The sequence below is a fragment of the Sinohyriopsis cumingii genome, chromosome 17 (genome assembly GCF_028554795.1).
Source record: "Sinohyriopsis cumingii isolate HCF-2022 chromosome 17, ASM2855479v2, whole genome shotgun sequence".
NCBI classification, from domain to species: domain Eukaryota; kingdom Metazoa; phylum Mollusca; class Bivalvia; order Unionida; family Unionidae; genus Sinohyriopsis; species Sinohyriopsis cumingii.
The window spans coordinates 57089822-57110907 of record NC_142977.1 but is presented as its reverse complement, the minus strand read 5'-3'; the positions used below and the strand labels follow the sequence as shown (position 1 = coordinate 57110907).

Here is a 21086-nt window from a genome sequence, read left to right as displayed (position 1 = left end):
ACTTGGTGACTATTTGTAATGGTGAATGATACAGTGCTAGTAACACCATTATAATACCATGCACACCATGGTGTACACAATATTTACTTGCATTGAATTTTGTAATATGGGCCAGTAGCCTAAATTACTGAATAAATTATTATTGTTATTATTATTATTATAGGTAGAAAAATTATATGCTGAATATTGTTCAAAAAGGTTTCATAAACCTTAAGAAAACCTACGTTACAACAGCATGTGTAATTATGGTGTTAAAGGCTCACATAAAAAAACCTGATGCTTTAAATAAGAAAAACCATACCGATCATATAAGAATACTGATTCATAAGAGTGAAGATTCTCAGCTAGTGTATGTACTAACCTTAAATCTGTTAAAATTGTAATCAACACAGACCCTGACCTACCATTGTATTTTATGTTTTTCTACTGATTACTCCTAAAAACTGCATAGACCCAGCTCTGCCAGCCCGTTATGTGATAGTAGATATGTGTCTACTGCAGAGGGAGTCGACTTGTGTGCAAGGATCTACATTACTTATCTCATTTATGCAATAACATGTGCATAATGACTAGAAAAGTCCATGACTGGTAATAAAGATGTTTTACTAAATATCACAATAGTAACACTTGAAATCTTTAGAGTTTTTAAAATCCTCTTAAACAATAATGAACAAATTTCACCTGTCAATATTTACCGTGTGGTTGGGGAAAAATATTAACATGTTCAAGACTTTAAATTTTGTATCTTGACAATGATGTGAATGAAAATAATGTATATACTTGCTGATCCAACAGCAAATACCCAGATCATCCATTGCATAATGCACCATGAAATCTGGGCCTTTAATGTCTGTGAGGAGTCATCCATACAGCAAACAACAGAGAGCCTGATCTGCTGGTGCATTATGCAATGAATCAGACCTATAAGTTAATATATATGGTAAACGGGAGTTGGTTTTTTTTATCACAGCAAACATGTACAAAGCAATAAGAGAAATGTTAATTTCTACGTTCTCCAGCTGTCGGGACATAATATTCCTCTCTCTGTGTGTGACTTGGATTTTTAACATAGCTTTAACAATTTTTCAGTCATATTGCTACAATGTCTGCAGTGTGGCAGTTTATAGTGATGTCTAGCACTTGGACATCATGCTGCAGACACGTAGCATGATGTCCCACCCAGTCACATTATCCTGATGTTAGGCTGACCAGTCCTAACAGTAACCTCTTAATGCTGAGCGCCAAGCGAGGCAGCTGTTAGTACCATTTTTGTAAGTCTTTGGTATGACTCGGCCAAAGATCAAACCCACGACCTCCCACATCCGAGGCAGATTCATATATCCTGATGTAAACTTGTAACAAACGTTTTGATATATTTATTGAGTACAGCAACAATCTGACTACAACCAGATCTGCACCGTCCAAAGTGAAGATCTAACAGCCAGGGTAATGTTCTGGTGAACTATGTTATTACCATAATTGCCAATTTATCAACATCTGAGTAGTGTGCCTCAAGAGTAACATCTGCCAAACAATCTGATTCACTTTCTGATTTTTAAAGCTGTATTTCCATTAACGAATTCAAAGGTCACCAGAACATAACCCGTAAGCAATCACTGTCAGATCTTCACATAGGAAAGTGGAGATCTGAATTTAATCACACTGAGTACAGTACGAAAACATCTGTCTTATTTAGACCTCTCAGCCTTGAAACTTTACAAACAGAAAAACAGGTACAAGCTTTTGTACATGTGAAACTTGTTACCTTGATTGGTCTATCCATGTTTGGTCGTGTCCACCTAAAGTAGAGAAGAACAATGATGGAGACAGCAATGGCAAGCCAGGTGACGAAGCTGACATAGTTTATCAAAGCATACATGTTTGATGAACACAGGTACACCAAGGAAAACAAACCCTGCAAGGCAAGAAAAATGATATCATGAGTAGAGATTTATTAGTTACATGTTTTGTTAGTGACACAATATGGAGCTATAAAGAGCTAGTACTAAACAGGTCATGGTGTCTGCACAAACCCAATTATGTGTTCTACTGATTCATTATGATCACATAATCTCTTCTCACATTATATATGTACAATTATCTGACCCCGTCAAATGTCAGAGATGGGATAATGCCCAAATCAGTTTAATATACGCCTTGGTATTTATTCAGAAACCCAAACTATTTTCACCCTGATTTTTGGACTCTCCAGAGGCTGAAGTTCAGTAAGCCAAAAAAATGGACTGTATTCAATGTAATATCTGTTCATGCCCTTAAACACACATACTTTCTCTCTCTCTGTCTCTCCTGATTAAGATAAATCCATTTGGAGTGCACTTTTCAGCCCAAATAGGTGGAATGCAGTTGTTAAAACCCACACAGAACAAAGTAATTATTCTGGAACTTGTTACCATGCTTGCCTCTGGATTCCTCGCATCTTGACTTTTAGGGTAAATCAATCAAAAAAATGTATTTCACATGTTTTGTTCAATGCAATCGAGCTGAGAGAGAGAATGAGCCTCCAAACTGAAGAGCTCACAAAATACCCAAAGGGAGCCAACTGTTTATCTAGCTAGTTCATCCTGGTGATGGAATAAAACTTTTTTAAATTGCTAATGTGCATTTAACATGACAAGCTTGACCACAAAAAATGTACCTAATACTATTTGTTCAGCACCCAGTTCAGGTATTGTACTGAATATGGTATAATAATTTGTTTACTGTCTACCATCATAATGTATTACTCACTTAATTCTGACACATTATGGGGTCAGCCCACTTTTGGACACTTCATAAATTAATAATGGTAACTTGTGTTAGTATAAAGGAGAGTCTCAAATTACCATATATTCTCATTTATAAGTTGAGTTCAACTGCAAACAACATAATGCACCAGTAGATCAGGATCTGTGTTAATTGTTATACTAATTACTCCTAACAAATGCAGAGACCCAGATTTCGCAGCATATGCGATCAAAGATATGGGTTTGTGCCATTTGCAGTTGGACTTGACTTGAAAATAAGGATATATGGTACAAGCAAAAATATATTACAACACCATACCGACAGTTTCCAAAAAATTACCAATAAATCTAGAAAATTTGCTTATCTGTGAACCCATTTTCTTTCCCCATCAACAAAATGACAAACATACAGTTTCCACTCAAAAGGTTTCAATTCACATATAACAGGCTCAATGAGGCTTAAAAGTCAATGCTGGAAGGCTAGGGCTATCTCATTTGCACACTTTTGCACAATCATCAATTATGAATTTTAACTGTACAGTATTTTCCTATGTAAAACATGTATTCTACCACAAACAGAATAGAACCAAAACTGCTGCTACACAATACACATGCAGATCACAGCCCATACTAAAAGTTTTAATTGTTTAGGGCTGAAAGCGCGAGACCCTGATTTCTGCTGGGACCTTCAGCATTGACAACCAAAAAGCATGCTTAGCAGGAATCCTTTTTTTCATAACCTTGGCAACCAATCCAGAATGGATGACATATTCATTATAAGTATAAAATTTCCATTCAATCAACTGCATTTTCCTCTGCCCCTGCGTTCCAATAACTATCAATGACCAAGAAAAATAACTGACATCTCCATTCATCCCAAACCTGGATCCTTGAATCTGTTCTTTGCTCAAAACTATGCTGATAAACATTTGTTTTCCTCCCAAATTATCTGCATCTTTATTCATCTCTGATGCAACTTTCTGCATATTTATGGTCTACTTCAGTCTTCATCTTATGTACAATGTTTTTTTTTTACATCGTGAAGTATATTCTATACACAGGATAAAGAAAAACACTAGAGACCAAGGAGTCATAATCATACCATAAAAAGTGCTGCTGGGAAGGGCGTCATTCTCTTGATCTGGACCATGCTGAGGATCTGGGGCATGTGTCCATTACGGCCTCCTACATAGAACAATCTGCAAAATACAAAATAAGCTTCAAGGGAACTGTACAAAGGCTTTTCTGTGTGTCTGTGTCTGTGTCGCAGACATGTAGCATGATGTTGACACAGTCACATTATCCTGACACCAGGCTGACCAGTCCTAACACTAACCTCTTAATGCTGAACACCATGCGAGCGAGCAGTTAGTACCATTTTTACAAGTCTTTGGTACGACTCAGCCTGGGATTCAACCCATAACCTCCTGCATCCAAGACAGATGCTCTAACCACTAGGCCACTGGACCGGTTTTATTATAAAATCCTTCAAAGGTCATATGACAAGTTGTAACAAAAAAGAAAATACTGACAGAGTTAATTAATAAAAGTACCAGAAAATGTGTCATTTACAGCTCCAGATTTGCTGCTGCTTTAGTATTAGCATTATCTGGGCATGATTAACTGATTTCCTCTAATTAACAATTTTTTAAAAAAATCTTTTTTCTTTCAGAAAACTATAAAATGTCATACAACAATAGTATTTTATTCCCTTCAAATCTGTTTAAAAATTAATTATTAATTATCCACACCAAAAAAAATTGACTTGCTAAATGGAATATCGAACACCTAATAAATGAGCACTTCCAGTAAAGTGAAATGGTCAAGTTTTATTTGATCAAGTCTCTATACAAGTCTTTAAGAATGATAATACCATTTAACTGTTGTTGCCAGGATTTTTTTTAAAATTCAGGCAGAGGCTTCACATTTTTTTTTTGTAAAGGCATTAAGTGCTGATATACCATGTGGTGTGAAGGACTAAATGAATGTCTATAGAACAAACTCTGTGGTAGTCATTTGATTATAGTGGGTTTTTTTTTATAAGTCCAGGAGATAAGCTTGTACTACGCTTTTGTCTTGTGTTTGGTGGCTGTAAAGAGTTTAAATAACAGGGAAAACATATTGACCAAAGTCAGCAACAAATACATTCATAGTCCAGTAAAGAAACAATGTGTGAACTAGACCTAGTCACCTCTGAATTAGGCATAGCCTGCAACACCTATACTGACTGTTCCACAAACAAACAACCTGTAAAAAGAGTAGCCCTTTTAATTTTACTTTATTAAGGTGGCACAGTTTCAAATTTTGTCACTCTCACAACATCTGTAGAGCACCCCCATTAGGTGTTTATCTGGCAATTTATTGCACAACTACTATTAAATACAAGCTGATGCAAAGTATTTGAGAACTTCTATGACTGATGTCCGATTGATTACAGTATGCGCCAGTCAAAACCTTCAATATTGGAGACATGTCCGTCAAATACAGAAGTTTCAGGGACTATGGTATGAACAATTTGAGTTCAACTCTTCCCTCGTGTTCTTAGCAAACCAATGTATTAAATCCCTACTACAGCTTGAAAATTCCATTCATTTACTCATATTTGCAAGTGGTGGCAGAGATTGGGCACATCACTTTAAGATGCTCATCCAATTGGACGAGTGGCATTTTCCGCAGATTCAATAATACGTACAGCATAGGATGCATGACGAATAAGGGTTTCAACATTTTTATTTCACCCTGCCTATAATGCAATTTATTCCAGCCTATCGAAATTCATGTACAGTGACAACTCACCTTGACGATGTAAAGAGAATCCCATTCACACCTCCAAAGGTGGAAAGGGACACGAATATTGGCATGATCACCCACATGACGCCGTACAGTCGTTTGGAAAACATCTGCAAAATTAGGAAATCAAATGTGAACAAAAATCAGTTTCACTCTAAAAATCATATGTTAGATTTTTAAAGTTAAGGCATATACAGATTAAATCACGTCCATGTTTGCAGGACTTACATGTTCTGGTGCTCAACTCTGATTTTATTATTGGTTCAATGGACAAATATCTGAGATATATGTACATACGTAGTACCAATATGTATGTGTACTCACACCCCACCCACTGAACCTAACAAACAAAATTTGCAATGGAAAGATTTATTTGCATTTCACTATTAAATTTACATCATCACTTAAAGCAAGCTCCGCATCAAAATATTCCAAGCATTAATCTCAATCAAAATGTATACACCATTTACTATTACATTATATTCAAGTACAGTATTAATATCGTTGATAAAGGCAGAATAAGGTAAAACAATTTTGTTCTTTTCTGGATGGGCCAGAAACTATTTCAAGAAAAGTATAGCAGAAAAGTTAAATGGAATTCATTTTTGAAAGGGCCCAATATAAGACCAATTCATATATATATGACCTTTGTTTTGTTCCAATTTAGGTTTACGTGCTGCTGGTCATAACACTGAGTGTTTTAGCCACAGGACCATGGGTTTATGTGCCCGTCTTGGTCATTACACTCTGTTTAAACCATAAGACCTTAGGTTTATTTGCCTGTCTTGGTCATTACACTGTTTTAGCCATCAGACTTCAAATAAGCACAGCAGAAACAATACATGTTAGCATTCTACTACATATAGTGTTCTGACATAGCACATGCCAGAGTGACCTCCACTATAATATTCTATTTCACACAGTATTCTAACTTAGAGGACGCCAAAGTGACCTCCACTATAATATTCCATTTCACACAGTGTTCTGACTTACAGGATGCCGGAGTGACCTCCACTTTAGAATATCTGCCACTTTATTATGTGACAGTAGATCTGGTCTGCGCAGTTTGTAAATGGATGACTTACAAGTGAATAGAAATGATGAGTGATAACAAATGTTACATCTGTGAATGCATCCTCATTGTGTCTGAGAATTCACTTTACAATTTTATATATATATATTAAGTTTGTTATTATGAATTAGAATCAGTTACTTACCACAGCCACAGCAGCACCACTAAGTACCTCTTCCCGACTGACAGTTGTGAAGTATGCAACATTGGCTAAAGTGTAGACTCCAGTTACCATGGTGATGGATATAAATATAGCCTTTGGCAAGTTTCTGAAATCAACAAAAATGAATTTTTGTCAAACTGAAAAAAGAAACAAAAATGGATTGCTAATGATTTCAGATTTCTATACAGTAAGGCTTGTATTAATTCCTAAATAATGGGCACATACATATATGAAGCATCTTACTTCTTGATGAATGCTAACGCTGAAAATGAGCCTTTCAGGCAATGAATCTAGGTTGCCCTGGTACCAAATCATAGTTACCCTGCTACCCTTGTACAAAATCTTGGTTACCCTGCATTCCTTGTGCCGAATCTTGGTTACCCTGCTACCCCTGTACAGAATCTTGGTTACCCTGCATCCCTTGTACAGAATCTTGGTTACCCTGCATCCCTTGTACACAATCTTGGTTACCCTGCATCCCTTGTACAGAATCTTGGTCACCCTGCTACCACTGACAACACTTGCATATGTTGTTGTTGTTGTTGTTATGGGGTTTAACACCAGTTTGCAGCACAACATAGGCTATACATGGCAGCCAGTATTAATGGTAGAGGAAGAACCAGGGAAAACCCCAGAAAGAACCACAGACCCACAAGAAGCTACCGGCAAGCTTTCTCACATATCCACACTGGCTGAGCCCAAGACTTGAACCCACGCAGACAGTGGTGAGATGGCAGTGATCCATGATGGAGAGCGCTTTAGACCACTCGGCCACCCCATTTGCATATGAGCACGATACACCATTAAGTAATACTAGATATATGAATCATGTTGCTTGCATAACAATAGCTAAAACTGGTCTGTCAACTGAAATGCATTCTTACATGGATAGGATTTTCATCCCCTTTTACTTTCTTTTATCTGATACAAAAGACTTAATTGACATCATAATACATAGCTGGTGTGCTTTTGACTGAACTCTGGCACTTAATTATGTTCTAACAGGAACACTGACAGCTGATTGACATTTTTCACATTTAAATACAAGGAGGCAATATCAGCATCATTGTGCAAAGTTAGATTGCGTTTCAGGCCAGGAGCTTTTTTTGTTAAATTTGGTTCATCATTATGCAAAGTTTGATGGAGTTTCAGGCCAGGAACCTTTTTGTTAAATTTGGTTCATCATTATGCAAAGTTAGATGGAGTTTCCAGCCAGGAACCTTTTTGTTAAATTTGGTTCATCATTGTGCAAAGTTGGATGGCGTTTCAGGCCAGGAACCTTTTAGCTAAATTTGGTTCAATTTTATTTAGTGCTTTTTTCAAATGAAGTCTTTTTAAGATATTTTACCATTTTACAAATAAAATCACACATGCTTTCTAATATTTTGTTCAGCAGTTTGGAAGTAAAGAGCTAAAAGTCTATTTCTAATTTCTATTCTGAATGATGGCAGCCATATATAATGAAGATCAGTATTATCTGTGCAAAACAGAAGGCATTTATTTATGCCTGATCATTTTCTATCAAATTTCCTCATCTCCTCTTAGCTTACTTTAAGATGACCACTGAAGCTTCTTCTATTTTTAGTAATGGGATCCATATAATGATGGCCGATTGGAATCGTGTACAAACATTTGAAATGTCTTTATGCCAGGGTATTTTTCATCTGATTTGGTCAAATTCTATTTGGTGCTTTTCGTTAAAGTGATGTAATGGTTACTTTCAAGTCTGTTTTTTTTTTGGCGGGGGGGGGGGGGGGGGGGGGGTAAATGCACTTTTAACTGGTTATATGTGCTGAGGAAATGGGAGCTCAAAGATCTGTCCCAAGGACACAGTGAGAAAACCAACAATGGGGTGTGTTGAGGTGGGGGCATATTTTTAATGGAAACTCAGCATCATTTGTATAAATTTGAAAGGCCATCAGAATGCATTCGGTTAAATGAAGGAACTTGTGTGAAGGTTTTTATAGTAAACATTGCCATACATGATGAAATAATGGCATCATACGTACACTGTTAATGCCTTCACACCAGAATTCTTTGTCCAAACCTGTTGAGCATGCATTTTGTGAAGTCATTTTAAGATTTTATGTTTTTTGCAGCAGCTGGCATATTTGACGGCATACCATTTGTACAAACTCCAAAGACATTCAAGCCAGGATGCTCTCCGCCAAGTTTGGTTGAAACTGATACAGTGGTTTCTGAGAACGTGTTTAAAATAGCAATTCTCGATAGATGCTTAAAGCATCCAGCACAGGACCATGCAAGCTTACTCTACTATAGAGCCTGCAAACTTTCAAAATGCATTAAGCTCATTTGGCAAGTACTCCAGTGATAATGGACCTGTACAAGATTCAAATGTGTTATGGGTCTATACAAGATTCAGATGTGTTATGGGTTTATACAAGATTCAAATGTGTTATGGGTCTATACAAGATTCAAATGTGTTATGGGTCTATACAAGATTCAAAGATTCCCTGGGCACAAAGCTATCCAGTTTTTGAAGTACTGGATAAAAGCAACTTTCTGAATGTTATGTGCAATAGACATCCACTGTGTGCAGCAGTGCAAACACACCTTAACTGTCAAAATTCCATCTGAAAGGAATCAAAAATGTAGTCATGAAACATGAATGCCCACATCACTGTTCAAGAGAAAATGATATAAACTCTAAATGTATTCATGGAACGGAAATGTCCGATCATTGTGCAAGAGAAAATTATCTAAATCCTTGTCAGTTGGCTGGGTGGATGGATGAGGTGTGTCTCAAGCAGCAGATGAATAAGGATAAATTGTGCCTCAACCTTGCGAGTAAAATCTTAAAATTTCCTGAACCGTACTGGCTTAAATTACATTAGCTTAGTTCAAATTGTATGAAAACACAACATGCGGTCATTAAACTTTTACATTACAAACCCTTGAGGGTTGAATTTTCAATAGTGCCCAACATTTTCATCTCTCCAAACTGCATGGTTAGTTACTTGTTATGGTTATACATGAATACATGAACTGTATTTGCCCTTTTGCTTTGTGAACAACTTGAATTGATTTTTCCATCTTGTACAAGGTTATTCAACTCATCAACAGACCAGACATTCACCTGAAATGACCATGACCATACAGTCATTCAAGTACAATATCCTATCTACCTACATACTTGCTTAGAAGCTAATCCAGTGCAAAATACATGTATATGCATAGACCCAGACCTGCCATCAAATAATGCACTGTCAGATCTGGGTCTATGCAGGTTTTTTTTTAAAGCAGTCAATAGAATAAATAACAGACCCTAATCTGCTCATATCTTGTGCAATGGCAGAGTCTATGTTGTTTGAAGATGAACTAAACTTGTAACCAAATATATACAGCATACATATTGGAATTGATGTGGGTGATCCAGGTCTAAGCTAATATGGCTACGTGGCATCATGACTTGATAAAAGTTTTTCAAAGACAAATCTATTAATATATTGCACAAAGGGAAGAAGCTCTTTATAGGGTTCCTACACTTTTGGAAACTGACAAGTTCCAGGTCTTTGCACATTTTCAAAATAGAAATCTGCCCCCATTTTGAGACTCTTGTAACTGTCTCTCTCTCATCCCTATTATGATAATGTAGTTGTGATATTTGAAGAAAGGTGTGGCCAGGGAGCTAAAATCGGGGACAAAAACCAAAGAGATCTGTGTTTCTAAAACCACTGCAGATCAAATAAGTCTAAGTTATACAAAATAAATTTCATTTTGATAAATTGCTATAAATCCAATAGTTATTTAATTGTGTCTAAAACAGGCTTGCCAAAATGTTTAATCTCCATATCAAAATAGTTTTTGCAAAATTGTGCTAACAAGGTTTTGTCAAAAAAGCCTCAGTCCAAAGCGTTCAAAAGAATGAATTAATTCCTGTAATGGCTTGAAAATTTAAGCAAATGACCAATATACTTTTATGTTAACTTTCATTTTCAACCAACTTTCATAGCTAGAAACACGCTTCGAAATAGTGATTGGGCATGTAATTAACAGATGCTCTCAATGGAACCTTACACCTATGTTTAACCATGTCATACATGGTGTGAAACTGGACCACTGTTCCAGCACCCATGCCAGAATATTCCCCATTCATGCAGTACATGTTCACCACCTTATTTTGACAGGACTGACATGTTTTTCTCAATAATGGATGATCAATGCAATGAGAGATTCATTTAGACAGCTCTTTCTGAGAGCATTTGTGTCAATTCACTGCATATGGTATTGAAATTCTGTAGCTTCCAAAATTCTGGTAATAGAACCTGTCATACTAAATTCATGGCAAGTTAAATCAAATTTTTTAAAAAATTAAATGTTTTGTGCAACTTATCTTCAAAATTTAACTTCTGAAACTTTCTTGCTTTTCTTCAGACTCGGACAAAGTTTCGCAAAAATACTGCAGGGGGGTGGGGTCATCACAAACAAACCTATTCTCATTCCCAACTTTTTCATCTTTTCCTTTTTTACAGCGGGAATTATGTTTTAAGCGAAGATAACAAGAATAAGGAAAGGTCTCAAAGCTAAAAATGACTTCTTATGTCTACTGTACTTGAGTTTGTCATCCAGAAGTAGTTTTCCTGACATTCCAACAAGCATGCAACTGAGGCATTGAAGCATCTTAGTTATTTTCTAGCAGAAGTCGGTATCATGTTTTAAGAACTCTTTATGATCCTTCTCTTTACATCAGGATCAAATCCGTGTCCACCTTTTATGACAAAATATTTATCCTAATGCTTCTGAGTCTTCACAATGAGACACTGTGTTTTCATTCAAGTCTCATATTGATCGCCAAACTGTGACATTGCTTCTTTTGTATAGTACCAATTGTTGTGGATATTACGGATTTTTTTTAATAGCATCAACAAATTTATATGCACAATCGAAACAACAAATTTATATACACAATCCCTGACACAAATAATGTGCAGTGATGCATGCCTTTCAAAAATGTTAACAGTTCTTTTGCATCAATTAGCTATATTAGTTAATGTTCTAATATGGAACCATACTGTGATGTAGACAGTAGTCATCCTGAACAAACTTGTGACATTTTTCTTTCAGATCAAAGATAAAACAGACATTATTGTAGAAAAACATGAAAACATTTATTTGGACAGAGGTGACCATGATATATTCAAATAGGTTACTGTTAAATAGTTTCTAATTAAATTCTAAAAAAAGATCTGCTTGACAATTTATCATTTACAGAGGAATTGTTGTTGGACTTAAGCTGTGTCCTCCGATTACTGATCTGAGCACCACTATCTTTCATTTATGAAAATCTCATGTCCCAGAAATGTGAATGTAATCAATCTGGTAATTTATTCCCCCGTTTTGGAACTAATGCTTTGGGGTCTTTATTAAAAAAATTCAAATGGTTACCGTGTGAATAACACAAAGTACAAACTTATAATACCAGACCAAGCCTGAGTTATCAAGACATTAACTAATCAGGCCTTTCTCAATGTGTCAGACAGCTTAGTGACCGATTAATTCTGGGTGTGTACAGCTACATGGTTCTATTTGCGCAAGTGACATTCATTGTGATCAAGTACAAATAATGTGCATGGGACACCTGGAACTTGCACCATCATAAAACAGAACATGCATATATAGCAATATACTAACAACTTTGGATGAACTGAATGCACCATCATAAAACAGAACATGCATACATAACAATATACTAACAACTTGGGGTGAAAAAAGGCTTAAATCTAAATTGCGTTACATATTTTTAATGCGGTATAAATGTATTCGTGGATTTAAATAAATCTGCGTAAAATATTCAAATAGGTTCCTCATCTTTAGTTTTAAAATCCATAAAAAAATACACGAAACTAAGCATTTTAATAGCTACATGTACAATTAACAAATCGAGAATTTAATTTCTTGAAAGTTTACTGGTAGCATTACAATAAAGCTTCCCCAAGCCTAGAATAATGATAGTCCAGAAGATAACCAGTCCAAATAGCTGTGTCAAGGTCAATATTTTTTCTTTATGTCATACGTGAAGTCTAATATTTCAACACGACAGAAATTCAAGATCAACACTGTATCAGTAACTTATTGTCAATTTTATCAGATTTTCTATTGGTCAGAAATTAAATACCATATATAAAGCCAAACAAACAAAATGTGTTTACTGATTGGCTGATCACCGACTTCTCACTGCCGACAAAAACTTTTTTCCCCATGGTAAAAAAACCAACAAAAAATCACATAAAAAATATGTTTAAAAAAAGGAAGACCTGCCTGCCCGAATTTTAAAATCTGTGAAACAGAAAACATGTTTATTTGGCCTAAATATGTACAAGTTGGGTGGAAAATTTGATCCGCCATCACAGAATGTACTGGCACATTAGGGTCTACATATTATGTAATGGCTGAGTGGTGAATAAAGCTCTTCATTCAACCTGTATCTGTGTAACACAGTAGTTTCCAACCTGATGTTCTGGAACATGCAGATAAATCATGTGACCTATCTTCCAATTGATCACAAGTCATCGTGTACTGGCAGATCTGTCTAAACTGTTCAACAGAAATCATAAATATAAGTTTCCCAACCCTCTTTTTTTTTCTACCACCTAAAAAATGTTTCAGACCATTAAAAAAAATTCTAACTTTTTAATCTTGTGACCATTTCATTTCTGTTTCTAAGTAACAGTATTGTACATGAAGCTCATTAAGGCGCTTACCAACACTCCCAATATTTTTAAGTGCCTAGAGCAGGGCTGTCCAACCCGTGGCCCATGGGATGATTTTAAATGGCCTGCCAGACCTTGAGCATCGTTATAGTCGTTGCTTTTCAGTTTTCTGCTGTGGCCATCGGCTTCAAGAAAAACGTTTCAGTGGCCCATGGTGTCAAAAAGGTTGGACAGCACTGGTCTAGAGGACATTTTCTGGAGAGCAAGAGTCAGAAATGACCACCTTTCAAGCACAATTTTGTTCTTCCATAAAAATAAAAAAAAATAATTTTAAGAAAGGGTTGGGGATCCGCCCCCAACAGGATTTTGATGTGCAGTGCCACCAATCCAGGTGTCCAAATGAAGGAAGTCCCTATGGCAAAAATACATTTTACACCAATAAAAAAATGCTCTTGGTGCAATTTATGATCATAAAATAAATCAAATTAAGCATTTGAAAAACTAATAAAACTTACCAAAAATAAAAATGTTCAACCTGACTTGTTCTCCAATACTACAGAAGTTATTTCATGTGCATGTCAGTGTTCACATTGTAATTTAAGTCACAACAATTTGTCCATTTTTTGTAGCAAATATATTATAGTTCTCTCTTTTCATAACAAATCTGTAAAACAAACACCCAAGTACATCAACTATATACAAATAACCCCATACATTCACTTGTCTTTTTTCTCCAGTGGACACATCCTGTTGATATGCCAGTCGAGCTCTTTTTGTAGACTTGGCCAAGATTTCTTTAGCCTTCCTTTTTGTCACCACTTTTTGGGCTCAATGTGCACTCGTTCCTTTTCCTTCTCAATAAGAGCCTTTTTCCTTTCAAGCTGGTGCATGTATTGGTGACATGCAGTGCACATAATCTAAGGGCTACATCTGTTCTCCCATGCAAGAAATCTTTCTTCTTACAGTAATTAACGGCACTTTTTCCAGATGCCTTCTGAGCTTCAATTTTTCCGTATGCAGCTTCTTTTGTAGGTGCTGTTCCAAAATCTTCCAACCATGATTACCATAATGCAAATTATTGCAAAATGTCAGTCATCTAGCATTCAGTTTTCTTATAGTCTGACCAACTAATTTCCGTCAACTTTTTGTGTCAGGGTCTTTCTCAACAAATCAGGATGCGATGTTTAGTCATTATCTGAATCTGCACCAATTTCATTTATGACCAACTAGGGGGTCTTTTAGTTAAAAACCCATGGTGATAACCAGTCAATCTATAGAAATGACAGGATTTTCAACATGGACCATGTGGTGGCCATATTGGACATCAGATCAGACCGAATTTCATCTAAAACCTTTAAGTGAGAACCCCATGTTAATATGGCCATTCGCTTAGGAGCAGTATGATGACATAATTTTTCAACATGGCAACTATGGTGACCATATTGGATTTGCATGCAATACCATTTTCATTTAGGACCAACCAGGCCAGGGAATGAATGTGTGTCAAGGTTCATGGCTATCCTCCAAGCAGTTTAGAAGGAGCAATAACAAATCTGTACTAATGGATGGATATATAACATTCCATCTCATAAGCTCTTCTTCTGGTCAGTGACCAACCAAATCTGGGTTTATGCTGTTTATGGCTACATTGGGTTTACACAAAACACAAATAATTAAGGAATACAATATATAACCTGATTTTGTGCCATTATTTCGTTAACATTATATTTCATACATAATGGAAGGCATCTAATGATAACAATGTGTACTGTAAACATGTCATTTCAGTATGTCAATGTTCCAAGATCCACCTGCATGGAGGTTTTGTATTTCATGGTCTTTTTATGCAACCAAGAATTAAAGTTACCACAGGTAAGACACAAGTAATTAAACTAAACAATACTAACTTGATTTTGCGCCAGTTTTTCCACTCTAAATATCACATTATACTTTGTAACAATAGTGATATGTATTGTTGACATATCTGATTTACATCTGACATTTCAGCTTGTCAATTTTCCTAGTTCGATTTGTAAAATAGCTTTAACAATTTTCAAGTATTATTGTTACAATGTCTGCAGTGTGGCAGTTTATAGTGATGTCAAGCACTGGTGCCTCACGCCAAAGACATGCAGCATCAGGGCCCTGGGTGGCCAAGTGGTCTAAAGCACTCTCCGTTACGAATCATTGACATCTCACCTCTGTCTGTGTGGGTTCAAGTCTGGGATTATGCCGATGTAAGAAAGCTTACCAGTAGCTTCTCGTGGGTCGATGGTTCTTTCCCGGGTTTTCCAGAGTTCTTCCACCATTAATACTGGCCGCCATGTATAGCCTACTGTGTGCTGAAAAATGGTGTTAAACAGTACAACAATAACATGCAGCATCATGTCCCATCCAGTCACCTTATCCTGGCACCATCCCAACCAGTCCTAACACTAGCCTCTTAACGCTGAGAGCCAAAGCGAGGTAGCTGCGAGTACAATATTTGTAAGTCTCTGATAAGATTTGGCCAGGATTCAGATTCGCAACTGCCCACATCCGAAGCAGATGTTCTAACCACTTAGGCTACCACAGCGGCACCTCTTAATGCTGTGTGCCTAGCAAGGCAGCTGTTAGCAACATTTTTTTAACAAGTCTTTTGTATGATTCAGCCGGGGATCGAACCCACGACCTCTTGCATCCAAGGCAGACGCTCTAACCACTATGGCCACCGGAGCGGTCATCACGTAATAGAGCGGTGATAAAAACTGTATTTTGAAACATTATTTTTCCAACCAGCTAGAGAATTACTTTCAGGTCAGAAATCAGAATACACAAGTTTGTGCAAAATAACTACAGTTTCATGCACTTGCAAAGATAAAAAGCTAGTATGTAGACGAGTAATGTCCCATTTTGATCCATCTGGAATGTATGTTTTCAGAAATGACAGGAAAATAATAATTAACAAACACATTTTCTGTCAAAACTGTCTTTATTATCACAGCAGCACATGAACATGTATAGTAAGTAATATTTATGAGCAATTCAAGTCTGAAATGCTTTTCATTGCCTCTTCAACAAACACTAGCATCTGACAGTAGATTGTATACACATCATATATTGATTTGCTACCTAATTAATTGATTTGCTACATCACAACCCAGATCTTTATAAAACTGTTCAACAAACTAATAAACAGGACATGTACAGACACAGTTTGTGCCAAAATAGACCCATCTGCAAGGTAAGCCGACTCACCTTGACCCGATTACAACTACAAAACATGTTAGCTGAATGAGCACACAAACAGGACTATAAGTACAGAAATAGTTTGTGCCAAATTAAATGCAAGCCAACTCACTTTGACTGAATTACAACCAAAACCATTATTCAGCCAAGTAAACAAAATATGCTTTCCTAGTGCATTGGTTTTAAAAGTAGGATAGGTACATGCAGGTATTTTTTTTGTTAAATTACATATATTTTAATGATTTGTATATATAATGTATTAAGCACTGCAAATACCAGGCAAATATCCAGCTCAACTAAATGCACAAATTAATTTAGGGATTTGTTTTTTAAATTTGTGGATAATGGAAGGCAGTGTACATTTACTGAATAATTGATGTGAATAAAAAATGCATTGGTAGTACACCCTGCACAGAGGTGTACAATTTAATATCATAAAAACATAAAAACCATACAAAAATTTTAAATGAAAGTCATCTGTGGATGCAATATTGCCCATGTGGCACACAGCAATAAACACAAGGACGTGAAAGAGCTAAAGATTTTTATTTTATCAAGATTTTTATTTTATCAACAGCTACAATCACCAACTTGCAAAATATAATGTATAGAGGGTTGATAAGTATTTATACAGTGCATCACACTTTTTTTGTTGCATTGGTTCTGGATTGGGTCATTCACACCAAAATAAGTAAAACAGTAAATCATGCAAATCACTGACTGTCAACACAAAGACAACCTGAAATTCCAGCATACACTGTACATCCCGAATTATAATGTCAACACTAAATGTGCTGTTAACATGTAATGTTACAGTATAGCCACCAGGAACATACTGTACTGATGTTTTATCATAAAAAGGCATGAAACATTCCCCCATACTATTAAGCCCGCGATCTTTTTCCCCGCCAGGCAGCAGAGCAATCATGTGCTTATCAAAAGCCGTTTCAGTATAAATTTAATTTGCATGTCTACAGAAATGTTAACCTGCATGTAACACTTCATTATCAAGACAGTACATTTTGATCTGATAAATGATAATGAACAGATAATGATCAAAATGTATCCATGAGGGAAACTATAAATCATCTTCACCTTATTGCGCTTCATGCTTACTTCTCTTTTTAAAATAAAGGTGATGCTTTCTCTGATTAAGTATCTTGCACTTTAACGTCAGTTTTTTTCTCTCGATGGTGTTACATACCAAATACATTTCCCAATATTCTCTATACTGACCCCTTGACTGAACTTGGAGAACCAAAACTGGTTAGAAATAATATTTCTGCTTAATAAATAAGTCAAAATTATATATATATCCTTCTACTTTAGTAATTACACGTACTGCCTTATGACGGAAATCATTTTGACAATTAATTCCAGCAAAAGGTTATCAAGAGTTGTATATAATTCATTATTAAACCTATAAAACTGGTTTTCAAAAAACAGAAAATGAACAGAATAAAAAAGTCAATCAAATAGACAAGAAAATAAAAGTAATACGATTTTTATTTCTTCTACATAAATTTAGGTAAAAACTATGTACACAACTCTCCTGATGAGTTGTTGGGGTGGTGTGTGGTGTGGTGGAAGGCTGAATGGAGCTGCTACTTGTATCACAAGTTTGCTCCTGGAGCTGCTACTTGTATCACTACCAACCAACCATCTCATTTGTCTGGAAATCAAAAGAACTCTAGTTTTTCACTATACATAATACTGATACAAATTTATAATGACAAAACTGAAAATTCTAGACTTTTCAAAGAACTAGTAAAGACATTGTTGAAAAACAAAGAAATGACCATGAAAAAGATGATTCTGGTGCAGTAAGTAACTTAAGAGTATATTTTGGTACCTTATTTCCATCTTTTCCGGAAATTTCTGGAGTAATGTCCTTCATGGCATTACAATCTTAGTCTCATTTGAGGAGGAAATGGGTCCAGAGGGAAGTGGTGGTTGTTGTTGTAGGGTTTACCACAATTTTTCAGCACAAGAGAGGCTATACATGGCTGCCAGTGTGACTGGTGGAGGAAGAATCCTGGAAAACCTAGGAAGAACCACTGACCCATGAGAAGCTACTGGCAAGCTTTCTCAGCACCCACATTAGCAGAGCCCAAGACTCTAACCCATGCAGATAAGATGGCAGTGATTCGGAATGATGAGTACGTTAGACCACTCAGCCACTCGGGGCCCCAAGCTGGGTGGTTTTACAATTATCAAAATATCTGAGTGGTTTTACAATTATCAAAAGATCTCAGTGGTTAGAGATAGCTTTTAATGCATGAATAATAGAATAACATTTTTTTAAATGTTATATGTATCTATGCTACCAATCCAAAAAATATATGTATCTATGCTACCAATCCAAAAAATATAATTACTTTTCTTGCAGTCGAGTTCATTTGCAGAGCTGCCAACCCTCCAGACTCACACTTAGTGAAAAGAGGGTAAAAAAAAATTTGTGAATTTGGAACACAATTAGTGAAAAATTATATCATGACATTAATTCCATCCACCTCAATGGTCACTAATGCATTACATGAAAATCCCAAAATAAAAACATATTTACACTCATTACATGTACTACGTTATTTGCAGCCAAATTTACTGATATATACAGATTTCATGCTATTTGTCAGACTTGAGCTTCCTCAATTAGGCTATGGTAAATTTGTTTTCAAAACTGTTCAGGCTTCTTGCCTGGTGGATGATCTTGGTGACTGAAATTGTTGCAAAATTTCAGCATCTAAGGAGGCGCTAAAGTTTGTCTTATTTATCCTCACAATAGGAAATAATCTTCCACTGTCGTTGTTGATGATCTGAGAAAGACAGGTTATGTTCAACAAGAAAGCTCACAAACAATGTTTCATCAATGGCGGCATGCAGGACTTGAGTAGGTGGCTTAATGTACTCTGAAACTGAAATTTGCTGGGGGTGCTATTGCAGTGTGCTTTTTCACATCGTTCTGCCCCATGGCCACACGGGCTTGTATCATTACTTACAATTTATCTGTCACACATGTTCTATATAATATTACTACATGGTACATGTATGACAGGTAAATTGTAAGCAACAATACCAGCTTTTTATGCATATTCACAACTGTAAAATTACCATAGGAAAAGCATAATGTAGATCGATGTTTGATGGCTGAATGCCAAGCCAAACTTTGGTGTACTCCAATCTACTCTTCACTTTTTGTGGAATACAATTTTTCCTTGGAGGTGAAAACATTTTAACTGTAGTGAATCTTAATTATGAAATGGGTTTGATCCAGAAGATGAAACCTCGAACAGTGAATGATCAGTGGTGTCAGCACATGCACAGAAAAATGTGAACTCTAGCAAATTATGATATATGCTAATCTTTCAATCTCAAAAGTGCCAACACTCGAAAAAACTGTCTTCATGCAGCTGCCCCACCTCTGTGTGCTTTTTGCTACCAATGTGCTTCCTCACATCACCCATGCCACCATGACCAATGCTAAAATGTGTGGCACAATGTGTGTAAAAAGCATGATGTATATCGCTATCTGATGGCTGAATGCAGGGCCAATTTTTGTGTATATTCCAAATTTTTTGTCCAATACATTTCTTTTTTTTCCTTGGTGGTGAAGACGTTTTCAACATGCGATGCCAAACATTAAGTCAAATCGGTGTTGGCAGCACATACGTGGAGAAAAATTCAGGTTAAGTCCCGGTTTCTTTCAAAAGCATTTGTAAAACTCCTCTTTTTCATAAAGATTAAAATATGCTAAAATGATTGCTACCTGGCCAATTGTACCAATCAGCTATAGTTTTACTAATATCGCAACTAGCAGTACCGGACCGTTTTGGCAACTGCCAATATCATGACTGGCTAACTGGAAAATTTAAAATAATTGAGTATTGGAGAATTTGTGAAATTCATGCTAAAGTCGTGAAGGTTGGCAACTATGCATTGGTGTCCAAACGAAAGGAATCTTTGATTAATATCTTATCAGGAAAATTAATGTCTCTATTGTGTACTGTTGCACCTCGACTAGGTTGACTAGGTTGCAATTTTATCACTGCCAGGAAATAAAGAATACTTACATGATATTGTTTTGACATTTTCTTTTACTGATAAAGAATACTGGTTGCAGATCTGGTGTTAGCTATTTCCTTCTGTTTATTCATGTATAACGCCAATTGAAATAAGTGTGCAGTGAATATTTGCATTTGGAAGTGAGTTATCTTTTATGATAAGAGTAACAGTACCCTTTTCTCACATGCACCCAAAAGCCAATGGCCGTAAGAAAATCTGATGGCCTCTACAAAGACAGAAATATCAGGTGGTTCTCAGTGTAGTACAGTCTGAACTCATTGGTCAGATCCAACTTCAAACAGCACAGACACAGAACTGCCATTGATTAATGCACCAGCAAATCTGGATCTACGCAG

General features: G+C 36.2%; 1 protein-coding gene across 1 annotated transcript in view; it reads right to left on the bottom strand.

Annotated features, from left to right (window-relative positions):
• The window catches only part of LOC149778822 (large neutral amino acids transporter small subunit 2-like), a 55427-nt gene that overhangs the window by 14866 nt on the left and 19475 nt on the right, over positions 1 to 21086 (bottom strand). The window contains exons 5-8 of the mRNA XM_089939577.1: positions 6752 to 6875; positions 5541 to 5644; positions 3847 to 3943; positions 1766 to 1915 (exon numbers count right to left, since the gene is read on the bottom strand). Of these exons, the coding sequence (XP_089795703.1) occupies positions 1766 to 1915; positions 3847 to 3943; positions 5541 to 5644; positions 6752 to 6875 (475 nt within the window). The remainder of the gene's footprint in view (positions 1 to 1765; positions 1916 to 3846; positions 3944 to 5540; positions 5645 to 6751; positions 6876 to 21086) is intronic.